Source organism: Microcaecilia unicolor, chromosome 2 (genome assembly GCF_901765095.1).
Source record: "Microcaecilia unicolor chromosome 2, aMicUni1.1, whole genome shotgun sequence".
Classification (NCBI taxonomy): Eukaryota; Metazoa; Chordata; class Amphibia; order Gymnophiona; family Siphonopidae; genus Microcaecilia; species Microcaecilia unicolor.
In genome coordinates this window covers 248,211,002-248,237,404 of record NC_044032.1, presented here as the reverse complement: position 1 = coordinate 248,237,404, position 26,403 = coordinate 248,211,002, and the positions used below count along the sequence as shown (strand labels likewise).

At 42.6% G+C, this 26,403-nt stretch overlaps 1 protein-coding gene across 1 annotated transcript; it reads left to right on the top strand.

The window, feature by feature from the left end:
* The first annotated feature begins 14,116 nt into the window (after nt 1-14,116).
* LOC115461960 (olfactory receptor 1F1-like) lies at nt 14,117-25,718 on the top strand. Its single transcript, XM_030192010.1, has 3 exons — nt 14,117-15,025; nt 15,513-15,577; nt 25,634-25,718. Exons 1-3 carry the CDS (start codon nt 14,117-14,119, stop codon nt 25,716-25,718), a joined length of 1,059 nt encoding a protein of 352 aa, XP_030047870.1.
* The last annotated feature ends 685 nt before the right edge of the window (nt 25,719-26,403 follow it).

Here is a 26,403-nt window from a genome sequence, read left to right as displayed (position 1 = left end):
ATTGTACCAATACTGAGCTGCCACAAGTGTCATTTTATTAAAATCCAGCCATGGGGCTTTAAAAAATCCAGACATTCAGCACTGGTATCCAGATAGTAGCCAGTATTGAATAGATCAGAAAGCAGAGATATCCAGTCTGTTATCCAACTAAGGTATCTGGATAACGGCCTTTTTACTGTTCTTAGCTACACAGATAGTTTCTCTGGATAACAGATTGAATATCATTACTATCCAGATAAATCATGGGAACTGCCCATGCTCCACCCCAGCACTATCTGGATAGCACCAGGTAGTGACTAATTATTTTCAATGACACCCTCTGGATAGTCCCAGTGAAATTACCAGAAAGACCCAGCTAGAGGCACTTATCTGGAGAGGAAGTTTTGGTGTCTGCATGGCTACTTTTAAACACTGACCCACATGTTTGTGGATGTTGACCATGGTTAGAAATTGTTGACTATGGTGTGGCTCTACTTTGAATGTGGATGTTGATCATGATGTTGTGATTATGGCTGTTGTCTGTGTTTAGGAATTCCTGATCGCAGTCTGACAATATTGTAAAAATGGTTGATATTCAGGATGCAGAAAACAGTACAGAGAGGGTCCAAAGTACAAACAAGTACAGAAAACCACAGAAGCACCAAGAGCCTTAGGAAAATGGGACACGATTCTTTATTAGCAACTGTTGATATTTCAAGATAGACCCGACATGGGCCGTGTTTCGGCGCAGAGCGCCTGCGTCAGGGGTCTGGTGTTTTTCAAGACAGAAACGTCTTTCCTATCAAGTTGGATAACAATCCGTATAGATTCAAAACAAGTTGTGCTCGATGTAACAGAAAGGCAAGTCTGGATGGTTACTTTTAAACACTGACCCACATGTTTGTGGATGTTGATCATGGTTAGAAATTGTTGACTATGGTGTGGCTCTTACTTTGAATGTGGATGTTGATCGTGATGTTGACTATTGTGATTATGGCTGTTGTCCGTGTTTAGGAATTCCTGATCGCAGTCTGACAATATTGTAAAAATGGTTGATGTTCAGGATGGAAAAAAACTGACCATGGTTTGACAGTATTGTAGCAAAGTTTGCTATTCATGTTTGGGAATTGCCAGTCTTATCTCTGCAGTTAAATTTCTCCTGGGGATAAAGTGAGGTAATTTATTTTAAGTATTCCCAGTGCAGCTTTGTTTCATCCTTAGTAAAGTACAAGTTCCCATGTTGTCACAGAAACTGTCAATAGCATCAGAGCTCAAAACTATAGATACCCTCTTCTTTCCCTCTGCTCAGATTCCTTCTGCAGTAAGACAGTGGCTGGAAGGACAGATACATCCCATCAGAACCCGCATATGGTAAAACATTTCTCTCTTATATAAAAATGCCACTTGTTAACATTACATGCAGTGAATCCAGCTTGTGCTTGTTCCAGCCAAAGGGATAAGTAGTTTTCTTTGATGCTGCAGGACAAAGTAACTATTTTTATAGCTCTTTCACACAAAAGCAATCTAAAATAATTTCCCTCCAGATACTGCATATTATATATGACATACAGCAGCGCTTCCCAAACCTGTCTTGGGGAACCCACTGCCAGTAAGACTTTCAGGGTATACACAATGAATATGCATAAGTTAAATTTGCATGCAGTAGGTCTCAAGATATGCTGATTGATCTTGTGCACATTTATTGTAGATATCCTGAAAATCTGACTGGCTCTGGGGTCCCCAGGACAGGTTTGGGAAGCTCTGACACACAGCATATTGTAATGACACTCCATATGTTCTATCTTTTGAATATCACAATGACATTGTATATTATATATGATGACATTCAGGAACTGTATATGTATAAGATCCATGACTACCCTGTGATAGATGAGGTAAGGGCTAGCTGTCTGACATTAGACTGAAAATTGACCTTCATCGGTCAGCTTTCTCTGCTGTCTTTGTAATTGATTTTTCTCAGCAGTATATTGAGATATAAATGTTGAAAAGCGGGGTCAGGACTTACACACATAAGATATCTGCATGCATAAATCACCTGTATGCACTGATGTGGATTTTCAGCCATATAAAAGTATTCTCCAAAGTAAGTTCATAACACGCATAATTTTGTCCACATAAAAAAGAATTCCTCTGGAAGGCTTTTCAGTCATCGTTTGAATTTGCAGTCGTAATTTAAGTTATGCACATGATTTTGCTGATAATATTTATGTCCTTTTTGCCACAAATGAAATTATACATGAATTTTTAGTCATACATTCTGATATTCAAACTCAGTTTATGCAGATGCTTTGTGTTTGAAAATCAGTAATTTTGAGGGTGTTTAAACTTACCTATGCAACTCTGCTGTATGACACACAACTGAAAATTTGCCTCTAAATCATCCGTATCCATTAATGCTCATGTGTACTAAGGAATTTCTGCAGTTTCCTTTTTAAAGAGTTTTAGTTGGTATTAACATACTTGTGCTTTCCAGGAAAAAAAGCCTATACCCAGATTACGAACTTCAGGGGTTTTCTTTCTAAACAATATATCATATTCAGCTCTTTGTAGCTTCATGGTATGTATCCTCTTCTCTTCTATAGACCGTAATGGGAAAATACTGAAGACAATTTTATAAGGGTTGGGTGCAACTTAAACTTGTAAAAAGCTGATTTTACAGGTGAAAATCAGCATATATTTATGTATGAATGCTGGTTTTAGAAAACATAATTGTTATTGTATGCTATTGAACACATCCTGCATACTTCTGATAAAAAGAATCATTAAGAAAAAGAAAACATTTTTCTCGTATGTGATGGCAGCATGCAGAAGTTCTAAGGGGCATTTTCTGGGCACGGTTTGGGCAGTACTTCAAAGTATAAGTGCAATGAATATTTCACAAGTGCGATATATGTATACCATGGGCATTTTTCATGTTGCCATTTATTCCTGCTTTGAGTCATGCATTACCTCTGGCTGACTGCTTGTTTTGGAGGGATGCTTAAAGCAGGATGGGAATTGCACTTACCTCTCAGGATTATTTTTTATTAGTTATTGAAATTTTTTCAATATTACATCAAATCAACATAATTTGAATAGCAATAGGTACACCAATAAAATTATAACTATATAGGAAACAATATTCTAAGGAGAATCTTCCATAATTTGGTGATTTATGATTTGTGATGCTCATAGATATATTTTCTTTGAATATGAATAATTTCAAAGTTTGTTGATAACAAGAAAAGGTCCGTTGGGCCAGAGGTTTCATAAAGAATCACAGTTATTCAGACAAGATTTAGGGGTGTATATATATATATATATATATATATATATATATATATATATATATATATATATATATATATATAAGGAAGACCCCGGCCTTTTCTTTAGATTTGACACTTATTTAGTTAAGATCTCCTCCTTTCCTTATTTTGGATTCTCCTTAATTTTTTTTCTTTTGTTTCAGTTCTGTCAGGTAACCTCTCAGGATTTTAAACCTATCTTTGAATATCGAAAGTTTGAGTTGCAGAGCTCAACTCTTTAACTGCCCCCCTCAGATGTGTAATATTAAATTTGCCACTTACATATATAAATTACCACTGATTCATATATGTAGCATGATTTACACAGGCAAAGCTCTGAGTGATACCACCTTTTATTTTTTGTAAACTGTCTTCTTCTGATATGCGTTGTGCCAAATACATGTGTTCTTTTGGTGGTGTTATCCATATTTGGATAAAGCATTCCACATTCAGTGAGACATTTATAAAATACTAGGGGGAGGTGGTTGAACTCATGGACCTAACTATTTTCCTGCCTAGCCTCATAGTATGAGACATCCACATATTGACCCTTTATATATTATAGAGAGTGACCAAATCATTTCTCAGTCTCTTTCTGCCCAAAGTGGACATTGCAAGCTGTCTGAGCCTCTCCTCTTGTAGTGAATTCTAAAGCTCATGCATTAACTTAATTGGTCTTTGCTGTACTTAAAAAAAAAAAGCCAATGTCCACTTTAGGATAAACTAATCTACAAGAGGGGAGTGTGTTTCTAAGGGCATGATTTAAAAAGAAGGAAAGAGTTGGGGGGCAGGAGGTCATGGTAGGTCTTTCTAGATAGTGGCAGAAGGCAAATCAGAAAGGACAGGGGTGGGATGGGGTGGAGAGGTAGAGCGAGAGCTCAACTGTGGCTAGTTAATGTGTCGGGATAGCACAGGCAGAACAGCCCAGGTAAAAGTGGTCAGGCCCACTGGTGCCAAGACTTGACCATTTTTGCCCAACATGCCATCATCAAGTATGGAGCTTGGTGGGGCAGATGTAGAGACTGGCGTCTATGGCTCCCCAACCAATGCCCCTGTAAGACATGAGTTAAGAGAGAACAGGAATTATAAGTGCAGAGAGAAGAGAAAGAGAGATGGCTAGTAGTTGAGAGAAGACAAGGGAGGAGGGCTGGGGTGGCAACTACATAACCTTTAGGACAGAGAAGGAGGAAAGGAGAAGTCCAGAGAGAATATGAAAACAAAAACTTGTGAGTGGCAATGTAAGAGTCAAGGAATTAGGAGTGTTCTCCAGTTACTGGGAAGACAATGTCCTGATTTATAATTTATAGAATGAGTAAGGGGGTAAATAGTAATATTCTGCATGTAGTGAGGAGAGATTTAGGTGCTCATTTTCAAAGCACATAGACTTACAAAGTTATATAGAGGAGCATTTTCGATATGATGTCTAAATCCAATTTTGGACGTTTTTCCCCCAGCTGAAAACCTCCTTCATGTGCAGATGGTTATGACAAGGCTTGAACAAGGTGATACGCCCATTCTCCAAGACTCACATTTTATATACATCTATACTTGGTCTCCTCAATCTGTTAAGGCAGATGCTATCTACTGTTATCCATCCTAAGGCAAGTCGGGAGGCATATGGGGCTTCAGGTGGACCTTCACATAACTCACAAACTTTTGTCAATATTGGTATTACTACTTAACATTTCTAAAGCGCTACTAGGGTTACGCAGTGCTGTACAATTTAACATGGAAGGACAGTCCCTGCTCAAGGAGCTTACAATCTAAAAGACAAATGTAGAGTCAATCTCATAGGTCAGACAGATTGGGGCAGTCTATATGTTCGAAAGGTTAGGTTCCGAAAGCAGCATTGAAGAGGTGAGCTTTAAGCAAAGATTTGAAGATGGGTAGGGAGGGGGCTTAGCATAGGGATTCAGGAAGATTGTTCCAGGCATAGGGTGAGGCAAGGCAAAATGAGCGGAGCCTGGAGTTGGCAGTGGTGGAGAAGGGTACTGAGAGGAGGGATTTGTCATGTGAGCGGAGGTTACAGGCAGGAACGTAGGGGGAGATGAGGGTAGAGAGGTAGTGAGGAGCAGCAGACTGAGTGCATTTGTAAGTAAGGAGGAGAAGCTTGAATTGTATGCAGTATCTGATCGGAAGCCAGTGAAGTGACCTGAGGAGAGGGGTGATATGAGAATAACGGTTTTGGCGGAATATAAGACGTGCAGCAGAGTTCTGAACGGATTGAAGGGGGGATAGATGGCTGAGTGGGAGGCCAGTGAGGAGTAAGTTGCAGTAGTCGAGGCGAGAGGTAATGAGAGCGTGGACGAGAGTTCGGGTGGTGTGCTTGGTAAGGAAAGGGCGAATTTTGTTGATGTTGAAGAGGAAGAAGCGACAGGTTTTGGCAGTCTGCTGGATATGCGCAGAGAAGGAGAGGGAGGAGTCGAAGATGACTCCGAGGTTGCGGTCAGATGAGACAGGGAGGATGAGGGTGTTATCAACTGAGATAGAGAGTGGAGGAAGAGGAGAAGTGGGTTTAGGTGGAAAGACGAGGAGCTCGGTCTTGGACATGTTCAGCTTCAGGTGGCGGTTGGACATCCAGGCAGCAATGTCAGATAGGCAGGCCGATACCTTGGCCTGGGTCTCTGCGGTGATGTCTGGTGTGGAGAGATAGAGCTGGGTGTCATCAGCATAAAGATGATACTGGAAGCCATGAGATGAGATCAGTGAGCCTAGGGAAGAGGTGTAGATAGAGAAGAGAAGGGGTCCAAGGACAGATCCCTGGGGAACTCCAACAGATAGCGGGATGGGAGTAGTGGAAGATCCATGAGAGTGTACCCTGAAGGTGCGGTGGGAGAGATAGGAGGAGAACCAGGAGAGGACAGAGCCGTGGAACCCAAATGAGGCCAGTGTGGTGAGAAGTAAATCATGATTGACAGTGTCAAAAGTGGCGGAAAGATCGAGGAGGATGAGGATGGAGTAGTGGCCTCTGGATTTGGCCAGGAGCAGGTCATTGCAGACTTTAGAGAGTGCTGTTTCTGTCGAGTGGAGAGGGTGAAAACCAGATTGGAGTGGATCGAGAATGGCATGAAAGGAGAGAAAATCGAGGCAGCCGATGTGAACGGCGCGCTCAAGTATTTTGGAGAGGAAGGGTAGGAGAGAGATGGGGCGATAGTTGGAGGGGCAGGTAGGGTCAAGTGATGGTTTTTTGAGGAGAGGTGTGACTACGGCGTGCTTGAAGGTGTCAGGGACAGTTGCAGTGGAGAGAGAGGTTAAGGATGCGACAGATGGAGGGGTTGACAGTATGGGCGATGGTGTTAAGTAGGTTGGTGGGGATGGGATCAGAGGAACAGGTAGTGCATTTCGAGGAGGAAAGAAGGCGGGAGGTTTCATCCTCGGTGATCTCAGGAAAGGAGGAGAAGGAGGCCTGGGTTGGTTGATTGAGGGAGAGGGTTAATGGGTGAAGAGGGGGTGATGGCTTGGTAGTGAACTCAAGGTTGATCTTTTGCACCTTGTCGTGGAAGTAATCAGCCAGTGATTGAGGAGAGAGTGAGGGGGGAGTGGGAGAGGGGGCACCTTGAGGAGAGAGTTAAGGGTGGCAAAGAGATGACGAGGGTTGGAGCTGAGAGAATTGGTCAATTGGGTGTAATAGTCTTGTTTTGCAAGGAATAGGGAGGAGTGGAAGGAGGATAGCATGAATTTATAGTGAAGGAAGTCTGAATGAGTACGAGATTTCCTCCAGAGGTGTTCAGCATCGTGCGCAGGAGCGAAGGTAACGGATGCAAGGGGTCAACCAAGGCTGGGGATTGGTACGCTTTGTGGGATGGGAGGTGGATGGTGCGAGGGTGTCCAGAGCAGAGGAGAGAGCGGCATTGTAAGCGGAGACCGCTTTGTTGACAGTCTCGGAGGACATGATGAATGGGAGGAAATTAGAGATACTAGAGGATAAGGTGTGTGTGTGTGTGTGGGGGGGGGGGGGGGGGGGGGGTCAATGGCCTGGAGATTCCTGAAGGTGGTGGTTAAAGTTGGACGGGGCAGAGGGGGGTGGGGGTGAAGAAGTGTGAATGTGATGGGGCTTCAGGTGGACCTTCACATAACTCACAAACTTTTGTCAATATTGGTATGTTTCTCTCCAGTTCACAAAACTCTTTTATTTCTTTTAGAGAGAATATAAAGAGTAACAGCAAAAAATATCAGTAACAATAATAACAACCATATAAAATGGAAATACCAAATATAGTTATTAACATGGGGAGTGTGTTGTACATTCATATATTGGTATATGAAAGAAATAACATAGATAGAAATACTGACATACTACAGTAAGGATAGTTAAGAACGTTTACTATCTTGCTGTCAGTGAGGAGCGAAATCTGGAATGTCAATGGAAAGAGGAATATGAAGAAATAGGAGACCAAATTTTCTCTATGGCAAATTTTCTATTAGTATATTCAGCTGTTTTGCATTCATATTTGTGGATTAGAAGAATGGTTGACCAACAATAAGTTACATTTGGTAAATTGGCTGATTTCCTGTTGTGGAGAATTACCTGGAGATCGAGTAATTTTTTCTGCCAGTTATCTGATGAGATCTAAATGATATACTCGCACCAAATCTGTCAAGCAAACAAAGTCATCTGAAACTCAATGGAAAAGTTCTGACATTGAATGGTCTTACTTTTTAAATTTCATTCTTCATCCCACCACTTCATCCTACCATAGATGCTTGGCGCAATCTATGTATTTTTTCAGCCACAAAGCTTTCTGAATGCCCATCAAATGTCATCATGCCAACTTAGTGGATATAACTTAAGCTGGCACTGTAACTTGCATATAGGTGATCTGCTACATATGATCTACTCTTGTCCTTGTCTTAATAACTTTTGGTCTTCTATTTGGGACATAATTAAAAATTTTATTCATCTCATCTCCTTTAACCAATATTATAATATATTGTTTCTTAGCCATCTTGGATCATTTACTTTTGTAAAAAAGAGTTGGGGTATGATCCTGTTTTAAGGCTAAGTTACAGTAAGACAGTAATTTGATTTAATGTCCCAATTGGTTGTTGTCTTCAAGTGGGAGATTAAACAATGTCACAATTGGCACCAGTGAAAAAGTTTTAACCCTGGTAAATGACATTTTTCTATAATATGTGAATAAGTCAGAAGTCTCTTGTTATCTAAAAGATGATCTACATAAGTACATAAGTATTGCCATACTTGGAGAGTCCGAAGGTCCATCAATCCCAGCATCCTGTTTCCAACAGTGGCCAATCCAGGTCACAAGTACCTGACAAGATCCCCAAAAAGTACAATGCATTTTAAGCTGCTTATCTTAGAAATAAGCAGTGGATTTTCCCCAAGTCCATTTGAATAATGGCTTATGGGCTTTTCTTTTAGGAGGCTATCCAAACCCCTTTTAAACCCCGCCAAGCTAACTACTTTCACCACTTTCTCTGGCAACAAATTCTAGAGACTAATTACACACTGAGTGAAGAAAATTGTTCTCCAATTCATTTAAAATGTATTAATTTGTAGCTTCACTGCATGCCCCTTAGTCCTAGTATTTTTGGAAAGAGTAAACAATCGATTCACATCTACTCATTCCACTACTCTCATCATGTCTCCCCTCAGCCATCTTTTCTTCCAGCTGAAGAGCCCTAGCCACTTTAGCCTTTCCTCAAAGGGAAATCGTCCCACTCCCTTTATCATTTTCGCCACCCTTCTCTGTACCTTTTCTAATTCCACTATATCTTTTTTGAGATGCAGTGACCAGAATTGAACACAATATTCAAGGTGTGGTTGCCCCCATGCAGTGATATGAAGGCATTACCTCACTAGTTACTCCCATCTCTAGATCATTTATAAATATGTTAAAAAGCAGCAGTCCCAGCACAGACATCTGGGGAACCCCAGTATCTACCCTCCTCCATTGAGAATACTGACCATTTAACCCTACTCTCTGATTTCTATCCTTTAACCAGTTTTTAATCCAAAATAAGACATTTCTTCTGGAGTCTTTAATGAGGTACTTTGTCTAATGCCTTTTGAAAATCCAGATACACAATATCAACCGGCTTGCCTTTATCCACATGTTTGTTCACCCCTTCAAAGAAACGTAATAGATTGGTGAGGCAAGATTTCCCTTCAATAGATTGGTGAGGCAAGATTTCTCTATGTTACAGATGCCATTAGTGCGCCAAGGTAGCCAATCAATTGTTTGGCTATTGATTAAAATTTTTGAGTTAACCATATAGGGGTATCTGTACAAAACCAACAAGGTTTTTTAAAGTATGAATCTAGGGTAAGTATGGTATGAATAGTGGATAATACAAGGTCTGAGTTACACTTTAAAATTCTTTTAGGAGCAAAGGGAACACAATTTAGAGGAATGGGATGTAATAAATCTTGTTCAATTTTAAGCCAGGCAGGACCATCCTGCTGGATCCTAGAAGAGGTTAACCATACAGAGCCATAACAGAGAATAGCTGCTACATGATATAAATACAAATCAGGAAAGCATACACCTCTATTCAGTTTGGTGGCTTTAAGGGGTTTCTTAGATGTATGAGGGGGTTTATTTTTCCAGCGATATTTAGAAAATTTTGTTTCCAGACCTTTATCTCTACAACCAAACTATCAAAGAGTATTTTCACCCTAGTGGGCTTGTCCTGGTTCTAACGCTTCACCAGAGTAAAGGACTGCTTGAGTGGAGTAGTAGAAAGGGGGCTGCCTTTCTACTATGGCTAAGCTGCCCTGCACACTACTTTAACCTCTTGGGTATAAGTCAAACACTGGGTTAGCGCCGGAGCCCTTATGCCACCTCAATGGGTGGCAGTAAGTGCTCCCCCTGAAATAGCCACACACCAAGTGCGACCTTACCGCACGTCCATTTCTTTTTTCAGCTTTTTTAGCCTCTGCGGTAAAAGGGGCCCAGTTGTGTGGCAAAAATGGCCACTGCTGCTAGTGCAGGGACCCTTTTACTGCAGCTTAGTAAAAGGGCCCCTAAGAACTGTCAAGTTTTGACTGCAACTTTGGTTAAGGAGAGCTCTGATTTAAAAGGGAGAATGGAGTTTTTCTTACTTTCCCCCTGTTGCTATGGCACTATCCCCACCACGAATCACCAGGGATCTCAGTTGCGTATCGGCATCATCCCTTCTTCTGTCTTCCGGGCTAGATTTGGCTGCTTTTTCAAATCTTTCACTAGAAGAGAGGCTTACGATCTGGAACAATTCCCTTCGAACCGGGTTACGTTGCCTAGCCCCGGCTAAACCCTTGCCCTCTCCCTCATCAACAGGAAGACAGGAACCGTAGTTTACTATCTCCCTATTATGTTCCAGGCACCAGCTTCAGCCTATCGGATGATTGCAACTTCTTATAAGAAAGCATTGCTTTCTGCTAAACAACATTATAACTCTAAGCAAATTAATTCAGCACCGAATGTGGCCACCCTGTAGTTGGGATGTAACGCCAGTGCCAGGCGACTCCTATAATCTGTACCCTGAATATGGAAAGACAGATCTGGATGGGCTGGAGTGGCTTTCAATGGCAACTCCAGTTGTTAGGAAGTGAGGCCAGTGTCAGGGGCAGACTTTTACTGTCTGTGTCCTGAAAATGGCAAAGATGAATCAGGATTGTGTATGTATTTTATATCACATTCCTATCATATGATATGAATGTGAGTGATGTGAATCATAATGGGAGAGGGGGAAGACATCTTAAGGTTAAAATTAGCAAATAAAAATGTTGTTAGCAACATTGTTGGATTGTTCGTTTAATCAGGTATTGACAATGAATGTGACTATGCTGCAGGCAAAATGCAAACTCACTATTCCAACATTGCATCATATATAACTACCTTTTGGGCTCATTTTCGAAAGAGAAGGACCTCCATCTTTCGACATAAATCGGAAGATGGACGTCCTTCTCCCAGGGACATCCAAATTAGTATAATCGAAACGCGATTTAGGACGTCTCCAACTGCACTCCGTCGCAAGGACGGCCAAAGTTCAAGGGGGCGTGTTGGGGGCATAGCGAAGGCAGAACTTGGGCATCCCAACACTTGGATGTCCTTGACCCATAAACAAAAAAACCAAGGATGTCCCTGACAAACACTTGGACGTTTTCACCTGGACCTGTTTTTCTTATGACTAAGGCACAAAAAGGTGCCTGAAATGACCAGATGACCACCGGAGAGAATCGGGGATGACCTCCCATTACTCCCCCAGTGGTCACTAACCCCCTCCCACCCTCAAAAAACATCTTTCAAAATATGTTGTGCCAGCCTTAGATGTCATACTCAGGTCCATGACAGCGCATTCAGGTCCCTGGAGCAGTTTTAGTGGGTACTGCAGTGAACTTCAGACAGGCGGACCCAGGCCCATACCTCCCCTATCTGTTACATTTGTGGAGGGAACAGCGAGCTCTCCAAAACCCACCTCAAACCCACTGTACCCACATCTAGGTGCCCCCCTTCACCCATGAGGGCTATGGTAGTGGTGTACAGTTGTGGGTAGTGGGACTCAGCACACAAGGTAAAGGAGCTATGTTCCTGGGAGCAATTTATGAAGTCCACTGCAGTGCCCCCTAGGGTGCCCGTTTGGTGTCCTGGCATGTGAGTGGGACCAGTGCACTACAAATGCTGGCTCCTCCCATGACCAAATGGCTTGCATTTGTTCGTTTTTGACATGGACATCTATGGTTTTGAAAATTGCTGAAAGTTAGAAACGTCCATGTCTAGGGACAACCAAATCTAGGGACATCCAAAGTTAAGGATTTGGACGTCTCTGATGGTATTTTCGAAACGAAAGATGGATGTCCATCTTGTTTTGAAAATACGGGTTTCTCCGTCCCTGGATTTCGCTGTTTTGCAAGGACGTCCAAATCGCAACTTGGACGTCCATTTCGAAAATGCCCCTCTTTATGTGGATGGCATGATGGTGAATTGCCAACTGCCCTGTTTGTGATGCCAGTGTTCAACCATGAAGGAGTGTAACCTGCACAGGGTGGTAGGTATAGCTCTGGTCATCTTGATAGACAGATTGGATGGACCGTGGAGGTCTTAATCTGCCATCATTTGCTATGTTACTGCAGTATGTTACTAAGGGGCCCTTTTACTAGGCAGCACTAAAAGGTGGCCTGTGTTATCCCCATTACGGGACTTTCCTATGTGCTAAGGCCATTTTTAGCGCTGCCGGTAAATGGCCGATTTTCCTATTTCTGAAATAATGGCCATGCACTCATTTTCAGAATAGTGTGTGGCCATTACCGTGTGAGCGCCTACTGACACCTATTTTGTAGGTGGTAATAACTCATGTGCTAATCCTGTACTAATCAATTAGTGTGTGGCAATGCCCATGCTCTATCCAATTAGCATAGCTACGCCCACTCTCTACTCCCAAACACACCCCCAGTGCAAAAAAATGTTACCGCGTCCCGCGGTACTGCATTTTAAGCTGCGGTGAGCATGCGTTAGTACTTACCACAGCTTACTAAAAGGCACATAAATCCTTTATATATCAGGCCCAAAATTTCACTAAACTCCTAAACAGGGCAGGAATTAGGGTGGGGGGAAATCTAGAAGCTTAGTACTGATCTTCAGCCGTGGCCTCTTAAATTATGTTCATAAATTTAGGCAAATGAAATACAGTACTACATTTATAACTTATAAAGCTCCTAAATTACGATTATTTTTCAGCTGAGAAGGTTCCAAAGATTGGCTAAAAATAGGGCACACATTTAGGAACCTAATTTAAGGAGCTCATTGTTTATTTTGCATATCCGCCGAAAGCCTCCTGGTCAAAGGTAAGGTAGTGGAATTTGATATACTGTCTTTCTGTGGTTACAATCAAAGGAGTTTACAGATTATATATAGGTACTTACTATGTACATGGAGCATGGAGGGTTAAGAGACTTGCCCAGAGTCACAAGGAGCTGCAGTGGGAATCAAACCCAGTTCTGGGTTTTTTTTTTTGTTACATTTGTACCCTGCGCTTTCCCACTCATGGCAGGCTCAATGCGGCTTACATATTGTATACAGGTACTTATTTGTACCTAGGGCAATGGAGGGTTAAGTGACTTGCCCAGAGTCACAAGGAGCTGCCTGTGCCTGAAGTGGGAATCGAACTCAGTTCCCCAGGACCAAAGTCCACCACTTTAACCACTAGGCCACTCCTCTGGTTGCTTGCACTTACCATTGGGCTACTCCTCCATACAAGTTTTGGTAGTGAAGTAGCTTGAATGGAATGTCCCTGAAAACTGCTCAGAGGTGACATTGAGATCAGGGAGAAATGGGTGTGAGTGTAAATTCACAATTAAGAGGAGAGAAATTGTGACAGATGCCACCATGGGTAGTAGACAATGTTTTCAGAAGCCACAATTACTGTTGCATATATCACAGTCATAAGAGTGGCACATCTTGGTTAGCCATTCTCAAGCATAGTGATCAGCCACTGCCACAGTGTTCAAACAGCATGATCAGTCACCAATATTTGAATGAGGAAACCAATGTCTACTTGACAACTGCTCTTAATGCTGATCTTGCCTGGAGCAGTGTCTTGTCTCTGCAGATTGTAGATCACTATCTCCATGATAGACCTCATTTTGTGGGGAGAGAAGGGGCAAGGGATATGTATTTTATTAAAAGGATCAGGACATTCAAATTAATGGTATATATCCTAACTTCCATAAAGAGCCTCAGATTGACCCGTTTTTATAAATAGTTTTTATTGGTTGACTGAATTTGTAGAAGTAGATAAGTGACAATGATGACAACAATCTCCTTTGTTCATTATCCAGAGCACTCATTCTATTGTGTGCTGCTAAATTTTCTTACAGCTTCCTTCAAACCATGGCCCCTGGAAACCAAAGCGGATCCTCTGAGTTCCTCCTCCTTGGATTCTCTGGCTTTCGTCATCAGCAAATGGCACTCTTCATGTTTTTCCTGGCTCTATACACTGTGGCTGTTGTGGGAAATCTTTCAATTATGACCACCATATGGCTGGATCCACGGCTGCACAGCCCCATGTACTTCTTCCTGGGGAACCTTTCCTTGATTGACATTTGCTTCACCTCTGTGACTATGCCCAAACTGCTGTTGACCCTTCTGACTGGGGATGCTTCCATCTCCTTCATTGGCTGTTTCTGCCAGATGTACTTCTTTGTCTTTCTGGGCGTAACGGAAATGTTCCTGTTGGCTGCCATGGCCTATGATCGCTATGTGGCCATCTGTGATCCACTGCGCTATGCTGCGCTGGTGAGTCACAAGCTGTGTGCTGCTCTAGTGGCATCTTCATGGAGTGCAGCTGCCCTGCACTCTTTGCTGCATATAGTGATTATTTCTCATCTATCCTACTGTGGGAGGCGGCGTATTCACCATTTCTTTTGTGACATGACAGCACTGTTGAAGCTCTCCTGCTCAGATACATCTACCAGTGAACTGGTTATCTTTACAGAGGGGTCCTTGGTGATCATGAGCCCTTTCCTCTTCATCCTTTCCTCCTATGTTGTCATACTTTCTGTCATTTTGAAGATCCACTCTGCCGAGGGGAGAAAAAAGGCTTTCTCCACATGCTCTTCTCACCTCACTGTAGTCACCTTGTTCTACGGAACTGTAATTTTTATTTACTTCCGGCCCTCATCAAGCTACTCCGACAGCTATGATAGGATTGTGAGTGTTATATATTCTGTCGTTACCCCTATGCTAAACCCATTTATCTACAGCCTGAGGAACACAGAGGTGAAAGGGGCACTAAGGAAGGTGATGTTAGAAAAGATATTTTCACTGGGAAGAAGGTTGAGGACCTGCTTTTCATAGACAATTTCTGAGGTACTTTCAACAACTGTGTGAATAGAAGCTCTACTGGCTTTTCTGTTATTTGTTTTATTATCCTCTCAATGAGTAAAGCAATGCTCTCTGTAGCTTACGGAGGATTGGCTGTAATATGAAATTCATTTACAAAAGGGTGGAGGAGATGGGGGACTACTTAAAAGGTTCACCACTAAAAGGCTCTGTGACTCCATTACTCATGGGGTAAGTCTAGGCAAAATAATTGTCAAGATTTTGAACCAAGAATTCAGGACTGTGGCCACTGTTCCTTCTAAGATGTGGTGCATGCATGGACACGATGCATTCTTCCAGTGGCTGCTCATGCTGTCTATTAGCCTGCTCAGGACCCAGATGAAGGAGCAGTGAGAACCCATCCCAAACATACTACCAGCTCCATCTTGTCTATGCTGGCACGCAGGCAGCTTCAAGAATTGTGGGCTGGCAATTTGTACCTGCTCATCCCTTGATGGGCCCCTCGGGAAAGTTAGACATCATTTTGGAGGGATATTAGGGAATGTGAGAGGGTCTTTCCTTGATCTTATGGAGGGCTGCCTTCATTGTATATGACTTGAGGGATGATGGTATTCTGGTGGGGGTGTGTTCATGTATCAGAACTTGATGGATGGAGCATAGAGATGGGTGCAGTGGTGGGACATTAGGTTGAGAAGAAATCATCTATACTAGCCTGCGTTTTCACTTCAGACTGATTGGCAAGGGTAATTTTGACAGGCACTATAGATATATGCTATATATTTGAGTGTTAACACTGCCATTTATGTACTACTGAAGCAGTATTGACTCTGTGCACAGTAAAGCTTAAAGTAGTATGTTAAGTGGTATTTTATCACAACTAAAATTTTAGTGTACTCTAAAATCTTTTTAGCACAAGGTATATTGTGTAGACCCCTAAGTCTAGTGTAGGTTTCTCCTGGAGGAGCAAATGTAGGAGCATGACTTTAGTGGACATTCAAATCCAGTGTCTTGGATGGACTCTCAGAAGCTGAAAGAGCTGGTGACTGCAATCAAAGCATAAAATACAGGAGGCAAATATGTTGAGTAGAGCTACTGCCTTACCTGAGACAGACAGGCTACTGATTCTGGTGTCTGATGGATGTGGCATGCTCTCTTTTTTTCAGAGAAATTGGAACCACGAGTCTCATAGATGTAAACAGGAATGTCTCAGGATGGGGTTATTTATTCTCAATTTTCATTTTGCACTTTACGAGCTCAATGCAAAGAGTAAGCTATACATAGTGATAGAATGTTACAGAGTTGTTTCTCTGCTCAGGTTAAGCCATTAGTAAACTTTGCATATACTTTAAAAGATGCCTAAATATAAATGCCAGTTGCGCTCTCTAATTTTTAAAACAAGCACACATACTCATTGAATAATTTCACAAATTGGCATTTACACATGTATATGCTGGGCACTATTCTATAATATTGGAGAACTGGTCACATGCTCCTGGATTCTATATATATAGTGCCAGATTTGCATGCCCAAATTTAGTGTGTGTCCAAGATGCATGCACAATTTAATTGAATAATGAGCCCTTAACTATCAATAATTGGGCGCAAACAACCAATTATTTGCATGCTCATCTGGCTGAAGTCTCAGCAGCCATTTTAAAGAAGATGCAGCAGCAAGAGGGTCAGCGGCATTGGGCAGAAAAGACTGGGGATCTTTCCTGCCCTGAAGAATCCACTAGACCACCAGGGTGGCTTGAGGTATGTTCCAGGAGAGCACCTTGCAGCTCAGGGGATCGGGGGACCGGGGAGAATGTCTGGAATATGTGGGAGGGAGGGCACTGTAAAAAAAAAAAAAACAAGGTAACATCTGTTTCCCCTTCCTTGTGCAGCTGGATCCCTGTGTACTCAAAGCAAGCAAGCAAACCTATAGGCTGCTGCATTCACGTTGTCTTTCTTTATTGCTGGTGGAATTTTTATTTAATCTCACTCAGATTTTCAAACATGCCGGCTTGTGCATACAGACTGTACACAGATGAAGTATAATAACAGAATAGTATAGTAGTAATTTGCTATAAATTGTAATCAGTGTGTCATTTGGAAGGGCTGGTTAAATGGACACCCTAGTACTGTTATATTTGTGCAGAGATTTTCTTTTCTCCTGGTAAAGAAGAAAATCAGGTGCTCAACATTCAGAATTTCTATCTATCTATCTATCTATCTATCTATCTATCTATCTATCTATCTATTTACTTATTTATGGCATTTATATCACACATTAAACATGAATTAGGTTGAAACCTCGGAGCATTTAAAATCTTTTTTTTCCCTGTGCCTACATCAAAGAAAAAAAGATGGCATGTGGGAACTTGCTCCTTTTGCTTTATGGAATGCAGTGGTAAATTATAAAAATACACTTGCCTTTTTTTATTACTGCTATTTCACAGAGAAGGTATTGAATAATGAGGGAAGGGTTTCCTTTGTGCAGAGCTGAACAGAGTCAATCTAAATGTGCCAACATTGTCCAGTTCAGCACATTATTAGCAGCCAAGTTCATACAAAGTTAATTATGTTCAGTGGAAAATAAATCTGTTGGGGTTCAGGCTACTTGCTATGTGAATATTCAATCACTGTTTCATTATTGCTACCAAGTATTACATATCAAGGGCATTAGTTTTAATTCATTTTTCCAGTCCTTACATGCACATGGTTTTGCTTTTTAAACCCAAAGGTTTCCTTTGATAGCATTGTGCTTATTTGAATTAGTTTTTCTCTACAAGTTTTGCTTGATTTGCCCCACTGAACTGGTCTGCACAGGGCCCCGCAATTGCTAAAACTGGCCCTAAATAAACCCGCTCCATGCCTAACTTAGTTGTCAGCATTTACACCAAGTTCTACTTGGTATAAATTTTGTGGCTAGATTTAGTTGCGCAGATGGGCCCTAGGCACATTCTATAAACCTCGCCTAAGTTTAGACATTGTTTATAGATGATGCCTAGGCATATTTTTTTCAGTGCTGATTTTTATGGCACCATATATAGAATCTAGCCCCTTGTGTACCAATGTATAGGGGGTTCTGTGACATGGTCAGAACTCAGGAGCTTAGGCAAAGCCAGTTGCATGGCTTCTTTTCAGAAGTGAGCAAAATTCTTTGTACTTTGCATGCCTTTCTAACTTGTTCTTCCCTTCTATACTATCTTAGGAATGTGCTCAGGTTCAGAGGCATTGTCGGGCACCCATGAGTGGACATCTCTTAGGGTCTAAGGGGATCTTGCAGGTGATGAGATCGAATGCTTAAGATATGAAAGAGGAATTAGTTTGATACTCCTTTTTGTTTTTATATCATTTATATTGTTTTTTTATATCGTATTTATGCATTTTACAAATAATATAAGCAAACACTGCTGCAAAAAAAGAAAAAAGAAGGCTTCTAATACATAACCAAAGAAACATCTCTCAATGTTGAAATAAATACAGAATGGGCAGACTTTATCTGTCATCATTTTTATGTTTCTAGAAAAACCTGGTAATAGTCTACAATTAAGATGGGGATTGGTGGGGAGTGGGGAGTACCCTTACAATAGGAGAGCAATAAAAAAGACATTGCCTAATTAGAATCACCAATATAGCTGTACTGTGTGACAATGAGATATGTATTCAAGAATGTTTCACAGCAGGATTCCCAGAAGATGGGGGGAGGAGAGGCAGATCAACAAAAACCAGAAGAAACAGCCTCAGCAGGTCTTGACAAACACAGTAAACACAGTGAAGGTGATGAGGAACAGACAAGCAGAAAACACTTTCTGGTGCTTCAAAGTCTTTATTATCATTAAAACAGAACTTGACACAGCCATGTTTTGCTACTAGGCCTTCATCAGGAGTCTACAAAGGCAAAACATAGAAATGCTCCATTTATACATCATATAAACATTTAGCAACATTAAAATGAAACATCCAACTAATAGTGCTATCATAGCATAAATATACTCCACTTATAATATATACACACACACATATATATATAAACACTTAATTTAAAAAGCATTATAACTGATTTAAAACTTCTAACCCATAATACTATTAATCTAAAGTGCATTGTAATTAATATAAACCACTAACTAATAAAATTATTAAAAATAGTGAAAAATGAAGCCCAAAGAAATTAAGAACACGTCAAAAGAGAAAATAGAAACAAACAATAGTAAATGAGCTAAATAGGTGGGAAAATGTGGGATACAAATGCAACAAATAAATAAATACATATACAGTGGTGGAAATAAGTATTTGATCCCTTGCTGATTTTGTAAGTTTGCCCACTGACAAAGACATGAGCAGCCCATAATTGAAGGGTAGGTTATTGGTAACAGTGAGAGATAGCACATCACAAATTAAATCCGGAAAATCACATTGTGGAAAGTATATGAATTTATTTGCATTCTGCAGAGGGAAATAAGTATTTGATCCCCCACCAACCAGTAAGAGATCTGGCCCCTACAGACCAGGTAGATGCTCCAAATCAACTCGTTACCTGCATGACAGACAGCTGTCGGCAATGGTCACCTGTATGAAAGACACCTGTCCACAGACTCAGTGAATCAGTCAGACTCTAACCTCTACAAAATGGCCAAGAGCAAGGAGCTGTCTAAGGATGTCAGGGACAAGATCATACACCTGCACAAGGCTGGAATGGGCTACAAAACCATCAGTAAGACGCTGGGCGAGAAGGAGACAACTGTTGGTGCCATAGTAAGAAAATGGAAGAAGTACAAAATGACTGTCAATCGACAAAGATCTGGGGCTCCACGCAAAATCTCACCTCGTGGGGTATCTTTGATCATGAGGAAGGTTAGAAATCAGCCTACAACTACAAGGGGGGAACTTGTCAATGATCTCAAGGCAGCTGGGACCACTGTCACCACGAAAACCATTGGTAACACATTACGACATAACGGATTGCAATCCTGCAGTGCCCGCAAGGTCCCCCTGCTCCGGAAGGCACATGTGACGGCCCGTCTGAAGTTTGCCAGTGAACACCTGGATGATGCCGAGAGTGATTGGGAGAAGGTGCTGTGGTCAGATGAGACAAAAATTGAGCTCTTTGGCATGAACTCAACTCGCCGTGTTTGGAGGAAGAGAAATGCTGCCTATGACCCAAAGAACACCATCCCCACTGTCAAGCATGGAGGTGGAAATGTTATGTTTTGGGGGTGTTTCTCTGCTAAGGGCACAGGACTACTTCACCGCATCAATGGGAGAATGGATGGGGCCATGTACCGTACAATTCTGAGTGACAACCTCCTTCCCTCCGCCAGGGCCTTAAAAATGGGTCGTGGCTGGGTCTTCCAGCACGACAATGACCCAAAACATACAGCCAAGGCAACAAAGGAGTGGCTCAGGAAGAAGCACATTAGGGTCATGGAGTGGCCTAGCCAGTCACCAGACCTTAATCCCATTGAAAACTTATGGAAGGAGCTGAAGCTGCGAGTTGCCAAGCGACAGCCCAGAACTCTTAATGATTTAGAGATGATCTGCAAAGAGGAGTGGACCAAAATTCCTCCTGACATGTGTGCAAACCTCATCATCAACTACAGAAGACGTCTGACCGCTGTGCTTGCCAACAAGGGTTTTGCCACCAAGTATTAGGTCTTGTTTGCCAGAGGGATTAAATACTTATTTCCCTCTGCAGAATGCAAATAAATTCATATACTTTCCACAATGTGATTTTCCGGATTTAATTTGTGATGTGCTATCTCTCACTGTTACCAATAACCTACCCTTCAATTATGGGCTGCTCATGTCTTTGTCAGTGGGCAAACTTACAAAATCAGCAAGGGATCAAATACTTATTTCCACCACTGTAGCAATAAGAAACATCAACGCTTACTGTCTCCAACCCTAAGTATTGTCTCAGTCCCTATAAAATTAAAGATTAGAATCCTGCATAAAGAAAACCAAAATGGAGAGGAAAATAATCACTCAGTATCAAAGCCTAAGAACGTTGAACAAAGGGGCAATTGCCCTCTGCTTCCGAAACCTAAGTAAGCAAGCAGATATTGTTTAGCCTAGACAAAAAAGCCAGAAAATATTGAGCATTGGCAGAAAAAAATCACTGCTTCTAAACCTAGGTGTGAGGTTAATCATCGTACAACTCATACCCGAAGCTACATATCATCCAAATGGTACTATATTTCTCAAAGATGATTATCTATGTACTTTGTAGTGTTGGGCTACTACTCTCACCCTCTTGTAGATTTCAACCTCTTCTTGCACCACAGTCTCACTGCTTTTCTTCCTTTGAAGTAAACATCCTTTTGTTCACACCTCTACCTCTCCGAGTAGCAGTCATTTATTGACCCCCTGATAAGTCCCTTTTTTCTTTGCTCACTGACTTTGAATCCTGGCTTTCCTTCTTTCTCGAACCTTCACTCCTTCTCTCATTCTTGGGGATTTTAACATTCATGCTAATGATCTCTCTGACTATTATGCCTCTCATTTTCTTGCTTTAATATCCTCTTTCAATCTTCAGCTGTGCTCCACTACCCTTACCAGAATGGCCACTGTTTTGATCTTGTCTTCCTCCAACCGCTTACTCTCCGTTTTCTGCACCCTAGTTCTTTCCCTCTCTGACCTTCAAATGATAAATTTCACACTTCAACATCCTCCCCCCCCCCAAGTCCTGCCCAATCTCAACCAATACATTTAGGAATCTTCTGGCTATTGACTCTTGACTCTCTCCACCAGTGTTTTATCTCTCTTCTCAACCACTATCCTGCTTATTTTCGAAGAAGGCCGGCCTTATTCTGACACAAATTGGGAGATGGCCGGCCTTCTCCTAATGCCGGCCAAATCGGTATAATCGAAAGCCGATTTTGACCAGCTTCAACTGCTTTCCGTCGCAGGGCCGGCCAAAGTTAAAGGGAGCGTTTCGGCAGGGTACGGAAGGTGGGACGGGGGCGTGGTTACGAGATGGCCGGCTTCGGCCGATAATGGAAAAAAGAAGGCCTGCTCTGACGAGCACTTGGCCAGCTTCACTTGGTCCATTTTTAGGACCAAGCCTCAAAAAAGTGCCCCAACTGACCAGATGACCACCGGAGGGAATTGGGGATCACCTCCCCTTACTCCCCCAGTGGTCACCAACCCCCTCCCACCCCCCCAAAATTTTTTTTAAACATTTTTATGCCAGCTTCTATGCCAGCCTCAAATGTCATATCCAGCTCCATCACAGCACTATGCAGGTCCCTGGAGCAGTTTTTAGTGGGTACTGCAGTGGACTTCAGGCAGGCGAACCCAGGCCCATCCCCCCCACCTGTTACACTTGTGGTGATAAATGTGAGCCCTTCAAAACCCACCCGAAACCCACTGTACCCACATGTAGGTGCCCCCCTTCACCCATAAGGGCTATGGTAGTGTTGTACAGTTGTGGGTAGTGGGTTTGGGGGTTTTGGGGGGGCTCAGCACACAAGGTAAGGGAGCTATGCACCTGGGAGCAATTTGTGAAGTCCACTGCAGTGCCCCCTAGGGTGCCCGGTTAGTGTCCTGGCATGTGAGGGGGACCACTGCACTATAAATGCCGGCTCCTCCCACAACAAAATGCCTTGGATTTGGCCGGGTTTGAGATGGCCGCCATTAGTTTCCATTATCGGCAGGAAACCAATGGCTGTGATCTCTAACACCGGCCATCTCAAAGGGCGGCCCAAATGTTGAGATTTGGCTGGCTCCAACTGTATTATCGAAACGAAAGGTGGCCGGCCATCTTGTTTCGATAATACGGTCAGGTATGCCGCTTTACAGGGCCAGCCTTAGAGATGGCTGCCCATATAGATGGCCGGCCCCATTTGATTATGCCCCTCCACGTTATCCAAGTATGTCAATGAGGCTGTCTCTTCCTTTAATACTATTCTCTCCTCTGCTCTGGATACTTTCTCTCCTCCCATTCCCTGTTCTGTAAGGCATACCAAACCCCAGCCTTGGCTGACCTCTAGAATCTGCTACCTATGTTCCTGTGCCCAATCTGCTGAACACCTTTGGCTGAAATCCCATGCCCATGCTGACTTCATGCATTTCAAATTATTGCTGACCTCCTTCCAGTCTGCTTATTCACTTGCCAAACAGGACTATTACATCCACTTGAAAAACTCTCTTAGCTCAAACTCCCAATGTTTCTTTGACACACTGCACTCTCTCCTCAAAATGCCTTCACCTCCAACCCCTGCTTCACTTTCTTCCGAGACTATGGCTGAGTATTTTCATTACAAGGTTCACAAGATTTACCTTGAGTTCTCAACCAAGTCATTTCCACCTCTCCTTCCCTCAGTCCATTCTGTCAACCTTCTTTCAACCCCTGCTTCTTTTTTTTCCTTTTCTGAAATCACTGAAGAGGAAACTGCACATTTTCTTTACTCCTCCAAACTGACTACCTGTTCCTCTGATCCTATCCTCACCCATCTGCTCAGCACTATCATGCCCACTGTCATCCCTCCTATGCCTACTGTCATCCCTCCTATCTGTCATATTCTCAATCTTTCACTTTTCACTGCAACTCTTCCTGATGCCTTCAAACATGCCGTAGTTAAACCGCTCCTTAAAAAAACCTTAATTGGACCCTACCTGCCCTTCTAACTGTTGTCCCATCTCCCTTTCTTATCCAAGCTACTTGAACATGCTGTTCACTGCTGTTGTCTTGACTTTCTTTTATCTCAAGCTATTCTTGATCCATTTCAATCTGGCTTCCACCCTCTACATTCAAATGAAACAGCCCTTGCTAAAGTCTCCAATGACCTGTTCCTGGCCAGGTCGAAAAGGTCTTTATTCTAATCTCATCCTTCTAGATCTATCTGCTGCTTTTGACACTGTTGATCACTGCTTACTCCTTGATATGCTATCCTCACTTGGATTTCGGGGCTCTGTTCTTTCTTGATTTTCTTCTTATCTATCCCATCACATTTTTAGTGTATGCTGTGGTGGATCCTCCTCCACTTCTATCCCTCTATCTGTTGATGTACCTCAGGGCTCTGTCTTGAGGCCTCTTGTTTTCTCCTTCTATACTTCTTCCCTTGGAGCTCTGATCTCCTCCCATGGTTTTCAGTATCACCTTTATTCTGATGACTCCAAGATCTATCTCTCCACACCAGAAATTTCAGCAGGAATCCATGCCCAAGTCTCACTGAAACTAAACATGGCCAAGACTGATGCATGTGGGAAAAACCCCCCCTGAATTATAGCTACATCATGCAAGGTTCCATGTTAGGAGTTATGGACCAAGAAAGGGATCTGGGTGTCGTCGTTTATAATACACTGAAACCTTCTGCTCAGTGTGCTGCTGCGGCTAGGAAAGCGAATAGAATGTTGGGTATAATTAGGAAAGGTATGGAAAACAGGTGTGAGGATGTTATAATGCCGTTGTATCGCTCCATGGTGCAACTGCACCTTGAGTATTGTGTTCAATTCTGGTCGCTGCATCTCAAGAAAGATATAGTAGAACTGGAAAAGGTGCAGCGAAGGGCGACAAAAATGATAGCGGGGGATGGGACGACTTCACTATGAAGAAAGACTAAGGAGGCTGGAGCTTTTCAGCTTGGAGAAGAGACGGCTGAGGGGAGACATAATAGAGGTATATAAAATAATGAGTGGAGTGGAACAGGTGGATGTGAAGCGTCTGTTCATGCTTTCCAAAAATACTAGGACTAGGGGGCATGCAATGAAGCTACAGTGTAGTAAATTTTAAAACAAATAGGAGAAAATGTTTCTTCACCCAACGCGTAATTAAACTCTGGAATTCATTGCCGGAGAATGTAGTGAAGGCGGTTGGCTTGGCAGAGTTTAAAAAGGGGTTGGACGGTTTCCTAAAGGCCAAGTCCATAGACCGCTACTAAATGGACTTGGGAAAAATCCACAATTTCGGGAATAACATGTATAAAATGTTTGTACATTTGGGTAGCTTGCCAGGTGCCCTTGACCTGGATTGACTGCTGTCGTGGACAGGATGCTGGGCTCGATGGACCTTTGGTCTTTTCCCAGTATGGCATTACTTATGTACTGAGCTTCTTTCCCCCTAAACCCACGTTTCTTCTTTTCCTCTTTATCTCTGTGGATAATACTCTCATCCTCCCCGTCTCATCAGCTCATAATCTTGGGGTCATCTTTAACTCCTCTCTCTCTTTCTCTGAACATATCCAACAGACTGCTAAAACCTGTTGTTTCTTCCTCTATAATATCACTAAGATTCGTCCCTTCCTTTCTGAGCACACTACCAAAACCCTTATCCACATTGTCAACACCTCATGCTTAGACTACTGCAACTTGCTTCTCATAGGTCTCCCACTAACCCTTATTTTTTCCATTCAATCTGTTCAAAATTCCGCTGCATGACTTATATTCCACTAGTGGCGCCCTCTCTTCAAGTCACTTCATTGGCTCCCTATCCATTTATGCGTACAGTTCAAACTTCTCATATTTACTTACAAGTGCGTTCACTCTTCAGCTCCTCAGTACCTCTCCAATCTTATCTCTCCCTACACTCCTCCCCGGGAACTCCATTCATCAGGTAAATCTCTCTTATCTGTACCCTTGAAGGTGGACCATGGAGGAAGAAGAGGGGGAGAAGCTGGAGAATGGAGGAGGGGAGAGCAAAGACATGCCAGACAGCAAGTGGCACTAGCTCCTGAATGTGTGAGAAGATGGGTACTTGGTATGTGAGAATGTGAGGGCAGCTGAATGCATCTTTTACATGCTTACCCTCAAATTCTATAAAAGCCACTAAAAATTACGTGCACAAATTTGGGAAACACTGATGTAAAACATGCTGCATAAAGGTATCATGCCTAAGGCTGGAAGCCAAGTGACAGTGCAGATGAGAGAGATGAGGCACTTCAGGAGCAGACCCAACAGAGAGGACAGCATTTGATAAAAGAATTGAGGCAGACACAGTTCCTATGCAAACAATTACCAATTTTATTCAGTGCTATATACATAAGTCAACCCTCCCCTACCCCCTCAACAGTGCCATGTACAAAGGTGATTCTATACTCCCCCCCAAACTCCCCTCCCCATCTCTAACTCTATTCCAACCCCTCCCCTTATGCTATATACAAAGGTGAATCTATATTCTCCTCAAACCCCTTCTCCATTCCCCTCCTCAACCCCGTCCCCCCAGCCAAAAACAATGTCCTGTATAGGGAACTGCAGGCTGACAGAACTGGGCCGATGCACAAGTCACTATCTGGTGGCAGCATCTGCCATTGTGTGAGATGGAGGATCCAAAGAAAAAGTCAATGGCAGTGATCTGCATAGCAAATCCCAACAAGAAAGGCAAGAGTCCCTTGCAGCACTGTGTCCCAGAGGCC

What these genes read in the sequence shown, in the direction of transcription:
- LOC115461960 (XM_030192010.1), top strand. Translation starts at nt 14,117, where the DNA reads ATGGCCCCTGGAAACCAAAGCGGATCCTCTGAGTTCCTCCTCCTTGGA. An exon ending in TGAAAGGGGCACTAAGGAAG is followed by an intron (nt 15,026 to 15,512) that starts GTGATGTTAGAA and finishes GCTGGCACGCAG; the next exon opens with GCAGCTTCAAGAATTGTGGG. An exon ending in TTGATGGGCCCCTCGGGAAA is followed by an intron (nt 15,578 to 25,633) that starts GTTAGACATCAT and finishes GTACCCTTGAAG; the next exon opens with GTGGACCATGGAGGAAGAAG.